Source organism: Salvelinus sp. IW2-2015, linkage group LG12, assembly GCF_002910315.2.
Source record: "Salvelinus sp. IW2-2015 linkage group LG12, ASM291031v2, whole genome shotgun sequence".
Lineage (NCBI taxonomy): Eukaryota > Metazoa > Chordata > Actinopteri > Salmoniformes > Salmonidae > Salvelinus > Salvelinus sp. IW2-2015.
This window is the reverse complement of record NC_036852.1, coordinates 13,128,160-13,142,897: the sequence shown is the minus strand read 5'-3', so window position 1 is coordinate 13,142,897 and position 14,738 is coordinate 13,128,160. Positions and strand designations below refer to the sequence as shown.

General features: G+C 41.0%; 1 protein-coding gene across 1 annotated transcript; it reads right to left on the bottom strand.

Annotated features, from left to right (window-relative positions):
- Positions 1–7,527: 7,527 nt before the first annotated feature.
- On the bottom strand, positions 7,528–9,075 carry LOC111971148 (neurogenic differentiation factor 1). The gene is made up of 2 exons (XM_023997937.2): positions 9,012–9,075; positions 7,528–8,617 (listed from the first exon to the last, which is right to left on the bottom strand). The coding sequence occupies exon 2, from the start codon at positions 8,604–8,606 to the stop codon at positions 7,611–7,613; it is 996 nt and encodes a 331-aa protein (XP_023853705.1). The 5' UTR covers positions 8,607–8,617; positions 9,012–9,075; the 3' UTR covers positions 7,528–7,610.
- Positions 9,076–14,738: the final 5,663 nt, after the last annotated feature.

Sequence of the window (14,738 nt, the reverse complement as noted above, 5' to 3'; positions counted from 1 at the left end):
CACCCTCAGTTATTTTGGAAATGCATGACCTCTGTTTGTCACTTCCACTAAATGGTACTTGTCTTTAGGATGTTACCAATTACCTGAAGTTGAACCGATTTCAAGTAAGGAAAGTGCTTATTCTAGAAACCACTGGTTTGAATGCATTTGCAACTCTTCAAGGCGCCACATGGTGGCACTGGTTAACACCATACACGCCTCACCAGTACCATACTTGACCCCAAATTAACCCACATACTACAGGTGTCATCTGTACTATAATCATCATTTCATTTAAGAAACATTTTCATTGCCATCCATTATGAATGTAGATCATTAAATATATTCTTACTGAACCTTCAAAGCAGTGTGTTTGTATTTCCAAAGTCTGATGTTATTTCAAATCAAATGTTATTTGTCACATGCACAGAATACAATGCTTACTTACATGGACTTAACCAACAATGCTGTTCAAGAAATAGAATTAAGAAAATATTTAATATTTATTTTACTTTTGTTTATTTGTTATCAAAAAATCTAAAAGAAAATACATAACAATAATGAGGCTATATACAGGGAGCACCAGTACCGAGTCAATGTGCAGGGGTACAGGTTAGTCGAGCTAATTTTTAAAGTGACTTTGCATAGATAATAAACAGCGAGTAGCAGCAGTGTAAAAACAAAGGGAGAAGGGGGGGTGGTCAATGTAAATAGTCCGGGTGGCGCTTTGATTAATTGTTCAGCAGTCTTATGGCTTGGTGGTAGAAGCTGTTAAAGAGCCTTTCGGTCATAGACTTGACGCTCTGGTACCCCTTGCCATGCGGTAGCAGAGAGAACAGTCTATGACTTGGTCTTTGACAATTCTTTTCGGCCTACCTCTGACACCGCCTAGTATATACAGTTGAAGTCGGAAGTTTACATACACTTAGGTTGGAGTCATTAAAACTCGTTTTTCAACCACTCCACAAATGTCTTGTTAACAAACTATAGATTATTGTCAGATTTGCCGAATGGAGGGCGAGGGAGAGTTTTGTGTGTGGAGTAAAGGTGGTCTAGAGTTTATTTATTTTTATTTAAAAAAAATTAAATCCTCAGGTAGCACATGTGACATGCTGGTAGAAACGAGGTAAAAGTCCCCGGCCACTAGCAGCGCCGTTTCTGGATGAGCATTTTCTTGTTTTCCTTATGGCCTTATACAGCTCATTGAGTGCAGTCTAATTGCCAGCATCAGTTTGTGGTGATAATATAGATGAGAACTCTCTTGGTAGATAGTGTGGTCTACAGCTTATCATGAGGTATTCTACCTTAGTCGAGCAATACCTCGAGACCTCTTTAATATTAGACATCGCACACTAGCAGTTATTGACAAATAGACACACACCCCCGCCCCTCATCTTACCAGATGTAGCTGCTCTGTCCTGCCGATGCACGGAGAAGCCAGCCAGCTCTATATTATCCGTGTCATTGTTCAGCCACGTCTCGGTGACGTTACAGTCCCGTTGGTAGGATAGTCTTAATCGTAGATCGTCCAGTTTGTTTTCCAATGATTGCAAGTAGGCCAATAATACAGAGGGAAGTGGTGGTTTACCTACTGGTATACAAATTCTTACAAGGCACCCTCCCCTCCTCCCCCTTTTCCTCTGTCTTTTCTTCACGCTGATGACAGGGATTTGGGCCTTGTCTTGACCAAGCAGTATATTCTACGCGTCAGGCTCATTAAAGAAAAATCTTTGAGGTGAGTAATCGCTGTTCTGATGTCCAGAAGCTATTTTTGGTCATAAGAGACGGCAGCAGCAACGTTATGTACAAAATGAGTTACAAACAATGCGAAAAAACAAACTTAACAGCACCGTTTGTTAGGAGCCCATAGAACGGCAGCCATCCTCTCCGGCGCCATTATATTCTTACTTTACACAACGCACAAATCTTACAAATCTTATATCAGAGTGATGTTCCAGACACTGTTGACAGAGATGGGCAGTATTTCTGTGACATGTATTTGAAATATGTATTTAAATTAGTTCTGAGTATTTTGTTATTTGTATTACGCTGGGCTGAACTACAAGCCTATGTATTTTGTAAATGAGCTGTGATGTGTATTTACAAAATCATTTCTTGATCCATTTTTGGAGCGGTTCACAATTTTCTGGCCCCCTTTTACCCTTTTATCAGGAATCTAATGGCACTATTTTGTGATCAGTGTCTGTTATATTAACCATATATGAATGTACAGTCGGAAGTTTACAAAGACTTTAGCCGAATACATTTAATCTAAGTTTTTCACAATTCCTGACATTTAATCCTTGTAAAAATGTCCTGTCTTAGGTCAGTTAGGATCACCACTTTATTTTAAGAATGTGAAATGTCAGAATAAAAGTAGAGAGAATGATTTATTTCAGCTTTTATTTCTTTCCTCACATTCCCAGTGGGTCAGAATTTTACATACACTCAATTATTATTTGGTAGCATTGCCTTGGAAATGTTGAACTTGGGTCAAACGTTGTGGGTAGCCTTCCACAAGCTTCCCACAATAAATTGGGCGAATTTTGGCCCATTCCTCCTGACACAGCTGGTGTAACTGAGTCAGGTTTGTATACCTCCTTGCTCTCACACACTTTTTCAATTCTGCACCCACATTTTCTATGGGATTGAGGTCAGGGCTTTGTGATGGCCACTCCAATACCTTGACTATGTTGTCCTTAAGCCATTTTGCCACAAATTTGGAAGTATGCTTGGGGTCATTGTCCATTTGGAAGACCAATTTGCGACCAAGCTTTAACTTCCTGAATAATGTCTTGATGTTGCTTCAATATATCCACATAATTCTCCTTCCTCATGATGCCATCTATTTTGTGAAGTGGACCGGTCCCTCCTGCAGCAAAGCACCCCCACAACATGATGCTGCCACCCCCGTGCTTCACGGTTGGGATGGTGTTCTTCGGCTTGCAAGCCTCCCCCTTTTTCCTCCAAACACAACAACGGTCATTATGGCCAAACAGTTCTATTTTTGTTTCATCCGACCAGAAGACATTTCTCCAAAAAGTACGATATTTGTCCCCATGTGCAGTTGCATGCCGTAGTCTGGCTTTTTTTATGGCAGTTTTAGAGCAGTGGCTTCTTCCTTGCTGACCGGCCTTTCAGGTTATGTTGAAATAGGACTTGTTTTACTGTGGATATAGATAGTTTTGTACCGGTTTCCTCCAGCATCTTCACAAGGTCCTTTGCTTTTGTTCTGGGATTGATTTGCACTTTTCGCACCAAAATACGTTCATCTCTAGGAGACGGAATGCGTCTCTTTCCTAAGCAGTATGACGGCTTCGTGGTCACATGGTGTTTATACTTGCGTACTATTGTTTGTACAGATGAATGTGGTACATTCAGGCGTTTGGAAATTGCTCCCAAGGATGAAGCAGACTTGTGGAGGACTACCATTTTTTTTCTGAGGTCTTGGCTGATTTTTAAAAATTTTCCCATGATGTCAGGCATTGAGTTTGAATGTAGGCATATAAATACATCCAAAGGTACACCTCCAACTGACTCAAATTATGTCAATTAGCCTATCAGAAGCTTCGAAAGCAATGACATCATTTTCTGGAATTTTCCAAGCTGTTTAAAGGCACAGTCAACTTAGTGTATGTAATGTCTGACCCACTGTAAATGTGTTACATTGAATTATAAATTAAATAATCTGTCTGTAAATAATTGTTGGAAAAATTACTTGTGTCATGCAGAAGATAAATGTCCTAACCTTGCCAAAACTTTAGTTTGTTATTAAGAAATGTGTGGAGTGGTTGAAAAACAAGTTTTAATGACTCCAACCTAAGTGTATGTAAACTTCTGACTTCAACTGTATATACATGTAGGTAGAGTTATCAAAGTGGCTTATGTATGGATAGTAACTGTAACGGCGTTCCTCCTCCTCTTCATCCGAAGAGGAGGAGCAGGGATTGAACCAAACTGCAGCGTTGTATTTAGACATAATGAATTTATTTAAGTGTAGACGAAAAACACGAACTTCACTTGAATACTTACAAAACAACAAAACGAATGTAGACAAACCTGAACATACGAACTTACATATAACACGAAGAACGCACGAACAGGAAAAATGACTACATAAATCGATGAACGAACGAAACAGTCCCGTATGGTGCAAACAAACACAGACGACACCCACGACAAACAATGTGACAACACCTACCTTAATATGATTCTCAATCAGAGGAGATGAAAACCACCTGCCTCTAATTGAGAACCATATTAGGTACCCATTAACCAACATAGAAACAGAAAACATAGACTGCCCACCCAAACTCACGTCCTGACCAACTAACACATACAAAAACTAACAGAAAACAGGTCAGGAACGTGACAGTAACAGAGTAGCAGCAGTGTAAAAAAGGGGGGGCTGGGGCAATTCAAATAGTCTGGGTAGCCATTTGATTACATTTACATTACATTTAAGTCATTTAGCAGACGCTCTTATCCAGAGCGACTTACAAATTGGTGCATTCACCTTATGATATCCAGTGGAACAACCACTTTACAATAGTGCATCTAACTCTTTTAAGGGGAGGGATTACTTTATCCTATCCTAGGTATTCCTTAAAGAGGTGGTGTTCAGGTGTCTCCGGAAGGTGGTGATTGACTCATTAGATATGATTAGATATTCAGTAGTCTTATGGCTTGGGGGTAGAAGCTGTTTAGAAGCCTTTTTAACCTAGACTTGGCGCTTCAGTTCCGCTTGCCGTGTGGTAGCAGAGAGAACAGTTTATGACTAGGGTGGATGGAAATGTTGAATTTTTTTTTTTAAATGTATCCACCGTGTGTCATCTACAGTATCTGAGGTCAGTGAATTGAAGTCCGTGAACGCATAGATCGGCTTGGTCCATGCCAACACTTTTTGTTTACTTTGTATGTACATAGTTTGTAGGTCAGTTAACAAACAAAGATGTCCTCACTGCTCTGAATGCTCAAGGAAGACATAACATGCTTGTCTCAAATAGGCTAATCTGTATTAGTCTGACAATCTTAACCGAAATCACGGGCTAAATTTGGATTGGAAAGTAAATCCCTAGAAGGTAACTGGGATTCTGGGCACACTGCTCCTGCTTGGTGCCTTTATGTACCTTGACCATCTGATGCAATGACTTTTTCCAAGCCCCAGGATTACCCTCCTTAATCGGGGTTAAATGAGAACCCGTGAACGCACCCCACCCGAGCAACGGCTCATTCTAAGAAGGGTTTAACCCAATCTCTAGAGCTGACCCTAAAGTAGATCCCTGAGAGAGACACTAACTAGCAACATGCACACACAAACACAGATGGGCAGAATTTATTTTACATGTATTTGAAAAGAGAGCTCGGAGAGATGACCAATCAAGTTAAGTTTTGTTTCATATCCACTTTTAAATCCACTGTCAAAACATGCTCTACCAGCCTGTTCAGGGTTCATTTTGGAATATTTTTTATTTTTACCTTTATTTAACTAGGCAAGTCAGTTAAAAACAAATTCTTATTTTCAATGACGGCCTAGGAACAGTGGGTTAACTGCCTTGTTCAGAGGCAGAACGACAGATAGTCTTTATTTAGTCTGGTAATAAGTCACGGAGTGGAAAATTTACTCAAACTTTTTTATTGGCAGACATATTTTTTGGGAACACATTGACATAATATTTTGGACATACTGACTTTTTATGTAGGGGTCGTGTCAGAGTTTGTATCACTGGAATCATGCAGCCCCAGCCACTCTGGCATTCCTTGCTCGGTCCCTCTTTCTTTCCACATTATCATAGTATTCAAAATAAGATAACATTATACGATATTGCTTAAACATTCAGATATTATGCGTATTATTCGAAAGGGTAACTATCTCAGTGGATAATAGTTACAGCAGTCTGTCTAATGGGTGTGGGGGTTGCTATAATATAGGCAGGATCTCATTCACATGATGGTTTTGCCCTCTTTACACACAACAACTTAGTTTTGAAGTTAATCGTTTTGAAGTTGTTTTCCAGTCAAGAGTCTTCTCCTCATTTAATCCCATGACACCTAAATCTGTTGGTCCTTAATACTTAGCTAGCCTTGTCAAGCTTGGATTTGTATCATGAAGGTGTAACCAACACACACATAGGTTGTCACTGTTCATGTTTACATTGTAATGTATATACTGAATTATATTGTTTATGAGGCCCCTGATCATTTCAAATCAAAAGGACAGTACAGGCCTTGTGTATTGTGGAAATAATGTGGGCAACAAGGGTGTCACCTTATTAACCATGGAGACTAAAGAGTGTTATTTCAAATGCAGAGGTGGATAGGACTCAGTGATCTCATAAAATGGCCGTATCAATCTATTTGTCCTCGGTTCAGGTATAATAGTGTTTCACACATTCATAATATAAGGCTGCAGAGTTTATAGTATACTCATATGGTGTACTATATATTACTATACTGTATAGTAGTGTGTAATATTTGTATTTATTAAGGATCCCCATTAGCTGCTACCTGGGGTCCAGCAACATTAAGGCAATTGTATACAGTTTAATATATTAGATGACATTACATTTCATAACACTTTTTACAAGACATTGTAAAAGGCCACTACTCTACTACATATCTACAATACAAAACGTTTGGCAGCAGTTTGTGCTGATTGTTTTAGGTTGAGTAGTACTTTAATAGTAATCCATGTCCACATTTGGGTTCAAATAGTATTTGCTTTATTTAAAATACTTTGTTATAATTGAACCTGCCTGGAGTGCCAGATGGGTGGGGTTTTGTCACTATTGCATTGGTGCCATTATGCCTGGCATGCTCAATCAAGTGCAGCTAAAGTATCTGAAAGAAAACACATACTATTTGAACCCATGATCTGATGTCTACTGACACTGTCTGAAGCTTGAATGGTGGCGGAAGGCCACACGTTGCGTCTTTTTGTGTTCAGTATCCTGTTGTGTTTTGACTACGAGTAATTGATAGGCGAACGTCAGAGGCTAATGACAAATGAAGTAACTGTATTATTGACTAATCATAATATGTATGAGAATCCAACAACTACAGAGCAGCTAGAGTATTGACCCATTGAAAGGAGAAGGACATGATGATGACTATTGACATATTTTTTCCTTTGAACAGTGCAGTCAGTCCATGTTTGCTAATTTTGTACCAGTACAAAGCTGGATGTCCATTATCGTTAGTTAGCCTACATTATTCGATGTTCTAATTGAAGCACCGGACAGCACATACAATGTTCTTGTTAGCAGGCTAATGCTTGGGTAAAACAGCGAGTAGCCTAATTAATGGTATACATTGATAGCACAATCATTACAAAGAGGGATAAGTAATTGGTTGAGAAATACACAAACAAAGTCATACATATAGAAATGTTTTTATTTCCATTATTGTTTGTTGTAACAATTATTTGATGAATGCAAACTATTGGTCTTGGTATATGATTGGGTTGGGCAACACAGACTCATTTGATCTTTCTACCGAGAAGTTTGCAGCGAAGAATGAAACAGTATAATTGTATGTCATACTAACGTTAGTAACGAATACATTAAATGCATACATCATTTACAAGTGCATTCACTGTCCATGAGTAATCAAACAAAATGTTTGGCATTGAGCTAAGCGTTCAGCATCCTCTCGTGATGAGTCTCAAATGACATAATGTTGTCCATGGGAATATCAAAGCGCTTTGATGAGCTTGCATAAAAAGGATGAAGACATTGTACTCCCGCCAGACCTTGAGTTGCATATTGTATGGAAAGGGCAAAGTTATTGTCGAACTCTGCCGTTGACTCGTGCTTGTAGGAAAAGTTYCCATTCACGCTCAATGGTGGACTTAGGGGTCCCTCGAACCGGGGGCTGGTGCTGGTACAGTCTGTGAATGTAGTTTCAAAGAWCGGCTCAAGCGCATTGTCGACAGTGTGGGGCTTGGCGTGGTGGATATGGGAGCTGTCCATTGTACCATATGGCGGGCTMGGGTAAGGGTAGGAGGGGTGCAAAGAGAAGGACGCAGTCGATGTTTGGTGCACCTGAGACGGGATGTCCTGGACCTGCTCCGGTAAAAACGTCCTGGGGTTGAGCTGCAAACATCCTGCCACTAGATTGGTGGTGGGCTGGGACAGTCCTTGGCATAGAGCCTGCACGAACAACATCAAATCTGGACATTCATCTGATTGCAAGATCTCAGAGAGAGCCCATATGTAATTTTTTGCCAACCTCAATGTTTCTATTTTGGAGAGTTTCTGAGTATTCGAGTAGCAAGGTACAACTTTACGCAAAATCTCAAGCGCGTCATTGAGCCCGTGCATACGGTTTCTTTCTCGCGCGTTGGCCTTCATGCGCCGGACCTTAAACCTCTGTCGGGCTTTTGTAATTTTCTTTATCTTGGTCCCAATCCTCTTTGGGCTATCATCAAGGCTCTCTTCTTGCCCCGACCCTCCTTCTCCCCCCTGCTCGTCATCGTTGTTACTCTCTTCCATTCTGTTGAATCCATCCTCGTCGTCATTGTCGCCGTCCTTACTCATGGTTTTGTGCACACCATTTACGGTTTCCATGTTCTGAGTGGCGCGGCATCCCTCAGTCCATTTGGAAACATGCTGCTGTGACACTGGCATGGTGCTGTCCTCTGTTGGGGCAGAGAAGGAGAGTTACTTCCACAGTTCAAAACTGCTGATACAAAGACACCTGCGGTAAATGTGTGTGGCTCTGTGAAATCCTAACGCCCATGTATGATTCTGTAACTGAATGATMTGAGCTTAGACAGATTAAACTATTAATACCTGCCAAATAGCCATGCAGGCAATGAATCATGTTATGAGGCATAGTAGGCTGAATGGGGCACTAGTACTTTACGTCATTATCATCCTTATGCATCATCCCTGCGCTTAATAAAGTGCCTTTGCAATTGTTTTCATAAAAAACACCAGCAGAGTAATGTTTGAACCCAACACAAATAGCAGTCTACAGACAAGAAAAAGTTAACATTAGAGACATTCTTAACAGAAACTATAAATAATTACCTTTTTAATGCAGAGTATGTTGTTATAAGAGTTCCATATCCTTTGAAAAGTCCTGATTCAATCTGTCTGCAAACCTCAGATGCTGCAGTTTTATAGTATTGATGCTGAGGCTGACTGATGGTGCAGTGCACCAATGGATGCACTTTATAAAATCCATGCGTGGATAACGGTAGGATCAATGCCCGCCCCTTTCTCAGACACGTGCCATGTCGCGGACCTAGACTCCGGCAAAAGGCCTCAAGCTTCACGTGATGTTTCCAATTTAGATTCACTGGACGTCTGGGTGCCTCCCCTATTGTGGCTGAAAAGAAATACGACCATCTGTCACCAGTCAGACTGCACGGACCTGTTAACACCCGCAGGATAAATGAACTCTTCCAATTAGCAGGTGTATGCCATGAAAGAAGCTTGCTCACACGCACCCTAACCCATTTCTGCCAGCAGCATAGGCCTACATTTTGTTTCCATTGAGGCCTAGAGTTATGGCAGAAAGATTAGGTTGGTTATAGGCCTACAGTTACGTTTAGTGTGACAGTGTGTATTTATTTTGGGAAAATGTTGGATTTGATGGTTGGATTAGCCCAAAAGCCTAAGCAATTGATATAGGCCTATTATTCTTATTAGACATTTCAGGTAGTAGAATACCGTTAACTTTTCATTAACACCTGTAGCCTATTCTAGGCTATAGGAAAAAGCTTGTAGCCCTAAAGAGTGCCCTTCACAAGAAAGTTTGAGGCCCAAATGCACAGAGAGGTAGACCTGTGGGTCAGACAACTCTAAACATGGATTTAATTGGGTTTTTAAATTCTAACCGTGCGTGCCTTGGCTGGTGGCTTAAGAGACGGTAGATGCGAGGTCTGAGCCAATAGTCCTTCTCAACCAGGGTTGGGCACTCGAGCCGCACACACAATAACAATATAGCAGTGTTTCCCGCTTCACTAACTTGGTCAGAATGGTCTTAGAGCTGTGTGTGTAAAAATGTGACATGATGGGAGAATATAACACTGTCTGTATATATAACACTGTCAACTCGGTTACATCCCCTCTCATCTGTATCTTAATCGGTAAGAATTAACCTGTGTTACCTCCGTGAATGCTCGGTCATGATACGAGCAACCCTGTTGATGATACGCTGTAACTGGTTAAGACCGGTCTTATTGCAATGATGTAGGGTGGAAAGCCACACTGTGGCACAGTAGTCCAGGTGAGTTTTATCATGGGTGCTAAATTGTCAGGATAATCAAATCAAATTCAAATCAAATCAAATGTATTTATATAGCCCTTCTTACATCAGCTGATATCTCAAAGTGCTGTTCATCCTTGAAGATGAAGTCCCTTGCCCTTTTTAGAGTGACAAATCCAGATAATCCAGATAKTAGTTTCCCTGTGACCAGGCTGGCGTGTTCAGTCCAGTGTTAGGTGTAGGCCCAACTACATCCCCAGGTACTTTATGGTGTTTACGTCTTCATAAGTGTTTTGTCAATCTGTTATTGTGATATTTTTGCCTGTGTATCTCAGCTTTTGTGGGATGCCAAACAGCATTGCCATGGTCTTCTGAGGGTGTAAGGAGAGCTTGTTGTCAGCAAACCAAGCTGCTACCCTCTTGATGTCTTTTGAGACTGACTCCTCACACTCTCCGGTGGTATTAACTGAGTAGAACAGGACTGTGTCATCTGCATATAATGTATATGTGACCTGTTTCATGAAACTAGGCGTATGTCGCGGGTCACTACTTCATAGGAGAGCCGCTTGAACGTAAAAAATWAAAAAATWAAAAATGGATTCATTTCAAGTTTGTGTACTGTTAGCTAGCTAACGTTAGCTGTCTGAATGCGCTTGAGCCGCTCTTTGAAACTACATTCAAACACTGCACCAGCTAGAGAGAGCCTGGAGGAACAGAACAAAGGCATCAGTGTTCCTACTTATCCTGGCATCTGGGAAACAACACCTTATGGCTTATGGTGCCCCCATGGTGCCTTATGGTGCCCCCAATCTATATGGGAGAGGTGACTAAGCAATCTTGGTATCAGCTATGTAAGGAACAGCATGGTCTGTAAAGGGTAGGATACTCAGCTCAACAGTCAAGACTGTTGAGTTGACTAGTTTCATTATTGCAGTAATTAATCGATATTGAATAAAGATGATTGTTTGAAGAAATGAGTCTCTCTCACCTGATTAGAATATTCCACCACAAGTTACGTGTATGATCTTATAATTTGTATTTCAGAGCCACTAGTTATAGCCTAATGTTAGCTAGCTAACATTGAACCTGGTTGGTTAGCTACCTGCAGATTCATGCAGGGTGGTAACGTCATGAGTTGGGATAATGGTTAATTGTTTAGCTAGCTAGCTACATGTCTTAACTTCTTTGGGGTAGGGGGCAATATTTTCACGCCCGGATGAAAAGCATGCCCAGAGTAAACAGCTGCTACAAAGCCATAAAAGCTAGAATATGCATATTATTAGTATATCTTGATAGAAAACACTCTGAAGTTTCTAAAATTGTTTGAATGATGTCTGTGAGTACAACAGAACTCATATGGCAGGCAAAAACCTGAGAAAAAATCCAACCAGGAAGTGGGAAATCTGAGGTTTGTCGATTTTCAACTCAGCTCCTATTGAATAATAATAATAATATTCAGTCATGTTCAGCCTTTGTTATCTAGCATTAAACATAACAGGAATAAAGTTTACCCCTATGGCTTCAGTTTTCGGTCTGCTGGCAGAATAAACAGCTCAAAGGCAAAGAAAATACACTTGACGTGTGTCAGGACCCGGTGAGAGAAACAGTCACTAATAGTCGGCAGAACCCAGAAGATGAGGCAGACTCAGCAGTACTAGAGATGGTGGTTTAATAAAAGGACAAGATCTTCAGGCAAAGAATATAAATCCACCACGTCCAAAAATAAAGCCAAGAGGCACAAAATGGATATCCTCCAAAATACAAAGAAACTCCACAAAGTGGWAAAAACAGCAGGGAAAAACAAACCTCAAAAGACTACTCAAAAATACACAAGCACTAAACCAGAGAACCTCTGGAAAATCCAATAAGAGAAATATATGTTCACAACAAGGCTGGGGCTGGGGCTGGGTGCTAACATACAAACACTGAGCAAAGAACTGAGGAACACACAGGGTTTAAATACTAACAAGGGAACGACACACAGGTGCAAACAATAATTAGAGCAAGGAAAAAACAAAAGGTACAAAAAAGGTGCAATGGGGACATCTAGTGACCAAAACCTGAACAGTCCTGGCCAAAACCTGACAACGTGTATGTTCAAAGTCTACAAACAGAATAAATTCTCAACAACCTTTTAGTTGTGTATTGGTTAGGTTACATTTAAGAATTTAACGGTATGTAGCCTGAAATGTTTTTGGACAAATATGGTTGTTCTGTGGAATGTATCATTGATGTTAGTTCTGCACAGTCACGGTTTATGTATTCAATCGGAAYGTTTTTGTTTGTCTACATAGGCTGTCTGGTGATACATGTCAAATAAAGCTATTTTATTTGCACACCTCCTTTTCTTAATAAAGGCCTATATTTGCATAGCAAATTATCATTTGTTTTTCCTATTTACCCATCTTATGTAAATGTAGTCTACTTAATACAGGACCAGGTCAAGACAGAGCATTAAGAAACAATTGTAAYGGCTGTTGGAAGGAGAGGACCAAGGTGCAGCGTGGTACGTGTCCATATTTATTTAATGAACACTGAAATAACAAAAATAACACACTGAAATAACAAAAATAACAAAGAGAACGACCGAAACAGTTCTGGCTGGTGCAGACACACAACAGAAAACATAGAACACACAACATAGAATGCCCACCCCAACTCACGCCCTGACCAAACCAAAAATAGAGACATAAAAAGGATCTCTAAGGTCAGGGCGTGACAACAATGATACAAAGTGAAGAGAGAAACTTCAAGTTATATCTGCTTTTTTTGTAAGATTCCTTTGGATGCCCCCATTTTCTGATCAGAAAAACAACCTGACAAAGGGTAAGCTCAATGTTCGTTCTTGGTATGTTATGGTATTTTATAGCAATCACGTTTCAGGAGAAGACCCAGATGCAGACAGTGTCGAAGTAACAAAAGTTTATTACTAGACAGGGGGCAGGCAAAGCGATAGGTCAAGGGCAGGCAGAGGTCAGTAATCCAGACCAGAGTCCATAAGGTACAGAATAGCAGGCAGTCTCGGGGTCAGGGCAGGCAGAGGTAAATAATCCAGGGTGGTGTGACAAGGTACAGAACAGCAGATAGGCTCAGGGACAGGCTGGCAGAATGGTCAAAAACTAGAAAACAGGAACAAGACAGGRGCAAGGGGAACCACTAGTAGGCTTGACGGACCAAACGAACTGGCAACAGACAAACCGAAATCAGAGGTATAAATGCACTTGGGATAATGGGGGATATGGGTGAAACCTGGAGGGGGATGGAGACAAGGACAAGACAGGTGAAACTGTCATGCCTGCTCCCGCTCCCTCTCTCTGGCGCTCGAGGGTCTCAGAGTAGCGCGAAACGGTGCTGAAATAGTTGACCACGCACTGGTGGGGTATTGCTTCAAATCCTATTGCTTCTAAAGTGAAATATGCTTTAAATGCCACAAAGTCACAAATAATTGAACACACACACACAATTCTTAACTCTAAAGCTTTCATATATAATAATTTCTGCCCCCTCGAATTCATATTCATTATATAAATAAGCCCATGTACACCTTGATATTGGTGTGCGCCATGAGGCCGTGCCTAATGTGGAAAAGGGGTGCACCATAAGGCCGTATTTTAGTAATAATACAAATATTGGCAATATTGATTTAAATAAGTCATTGTTTATTTAGTGGCACCACAAATGTGAATGAATATTTACAAAACACATGACAAAATTGCACAAAAAAATCACCTTTATTTAACTAGGCAAGTCAGTTAAGATCTAATTCTTATTTACAATGACGGCCTACCCGGCAAAACCGAGATGACTCTGGGTTTTTTGCGCCGCCCAATTGGACTCCCAATCACGGCCGGATGTGATACAGCCTGGATTTGAACCAGAGATTATAGTGATGCCACCTGCAATGAGATACAGTGCCTTAGACTGCTGCGCCACGAGCCATGACCAATATGAGATATATACAGTGGGGAGAACAAGTATTTGATACACTGCCGATTTTGCAGGTTTTCCTACTTACAAAGCATGTAGAGGTCTGTAATTTTTATCATAGGTACACTTCAACTGTGAGAGACGGAATCTAAAACAAAAATCCAGAAAATCACATTGTATGATTTTTAAGTAATGAATTTGCATTTTATTGCATGACATAAGTATTTGATACATCAGAAAAGCAGACTGCCATTAGGTACCGAGATGAGATCCTCAGACCCCTTGTGAGACCATATGCTGACACATGCACATTTGTGGCCTGCTGGAGGTCATTTTGCAGGGCTCTGGCAGTGCTCCTCCTGCTCCTCCTTGCACAAAGGCRGAGGTAGCGGTCCTGCTGCTGGGTTGTTGCCCTCCTACGGCCTCCTCCAYGTCTCCTGATGTACTGGCCTGTCTCCTGGTAGCGCCTCCATGCTCTGGACACTACGCTGACAGACACAGCAAACCTTCTTGCCACAGCTCGCATTGATGTGCCATCCTGGATGAGCTGCACTACCTGAGCCACGTGTGTGGTTTGTAGACTCCGTCTCATGCTACCACTAGAGTGAAAGCACCGC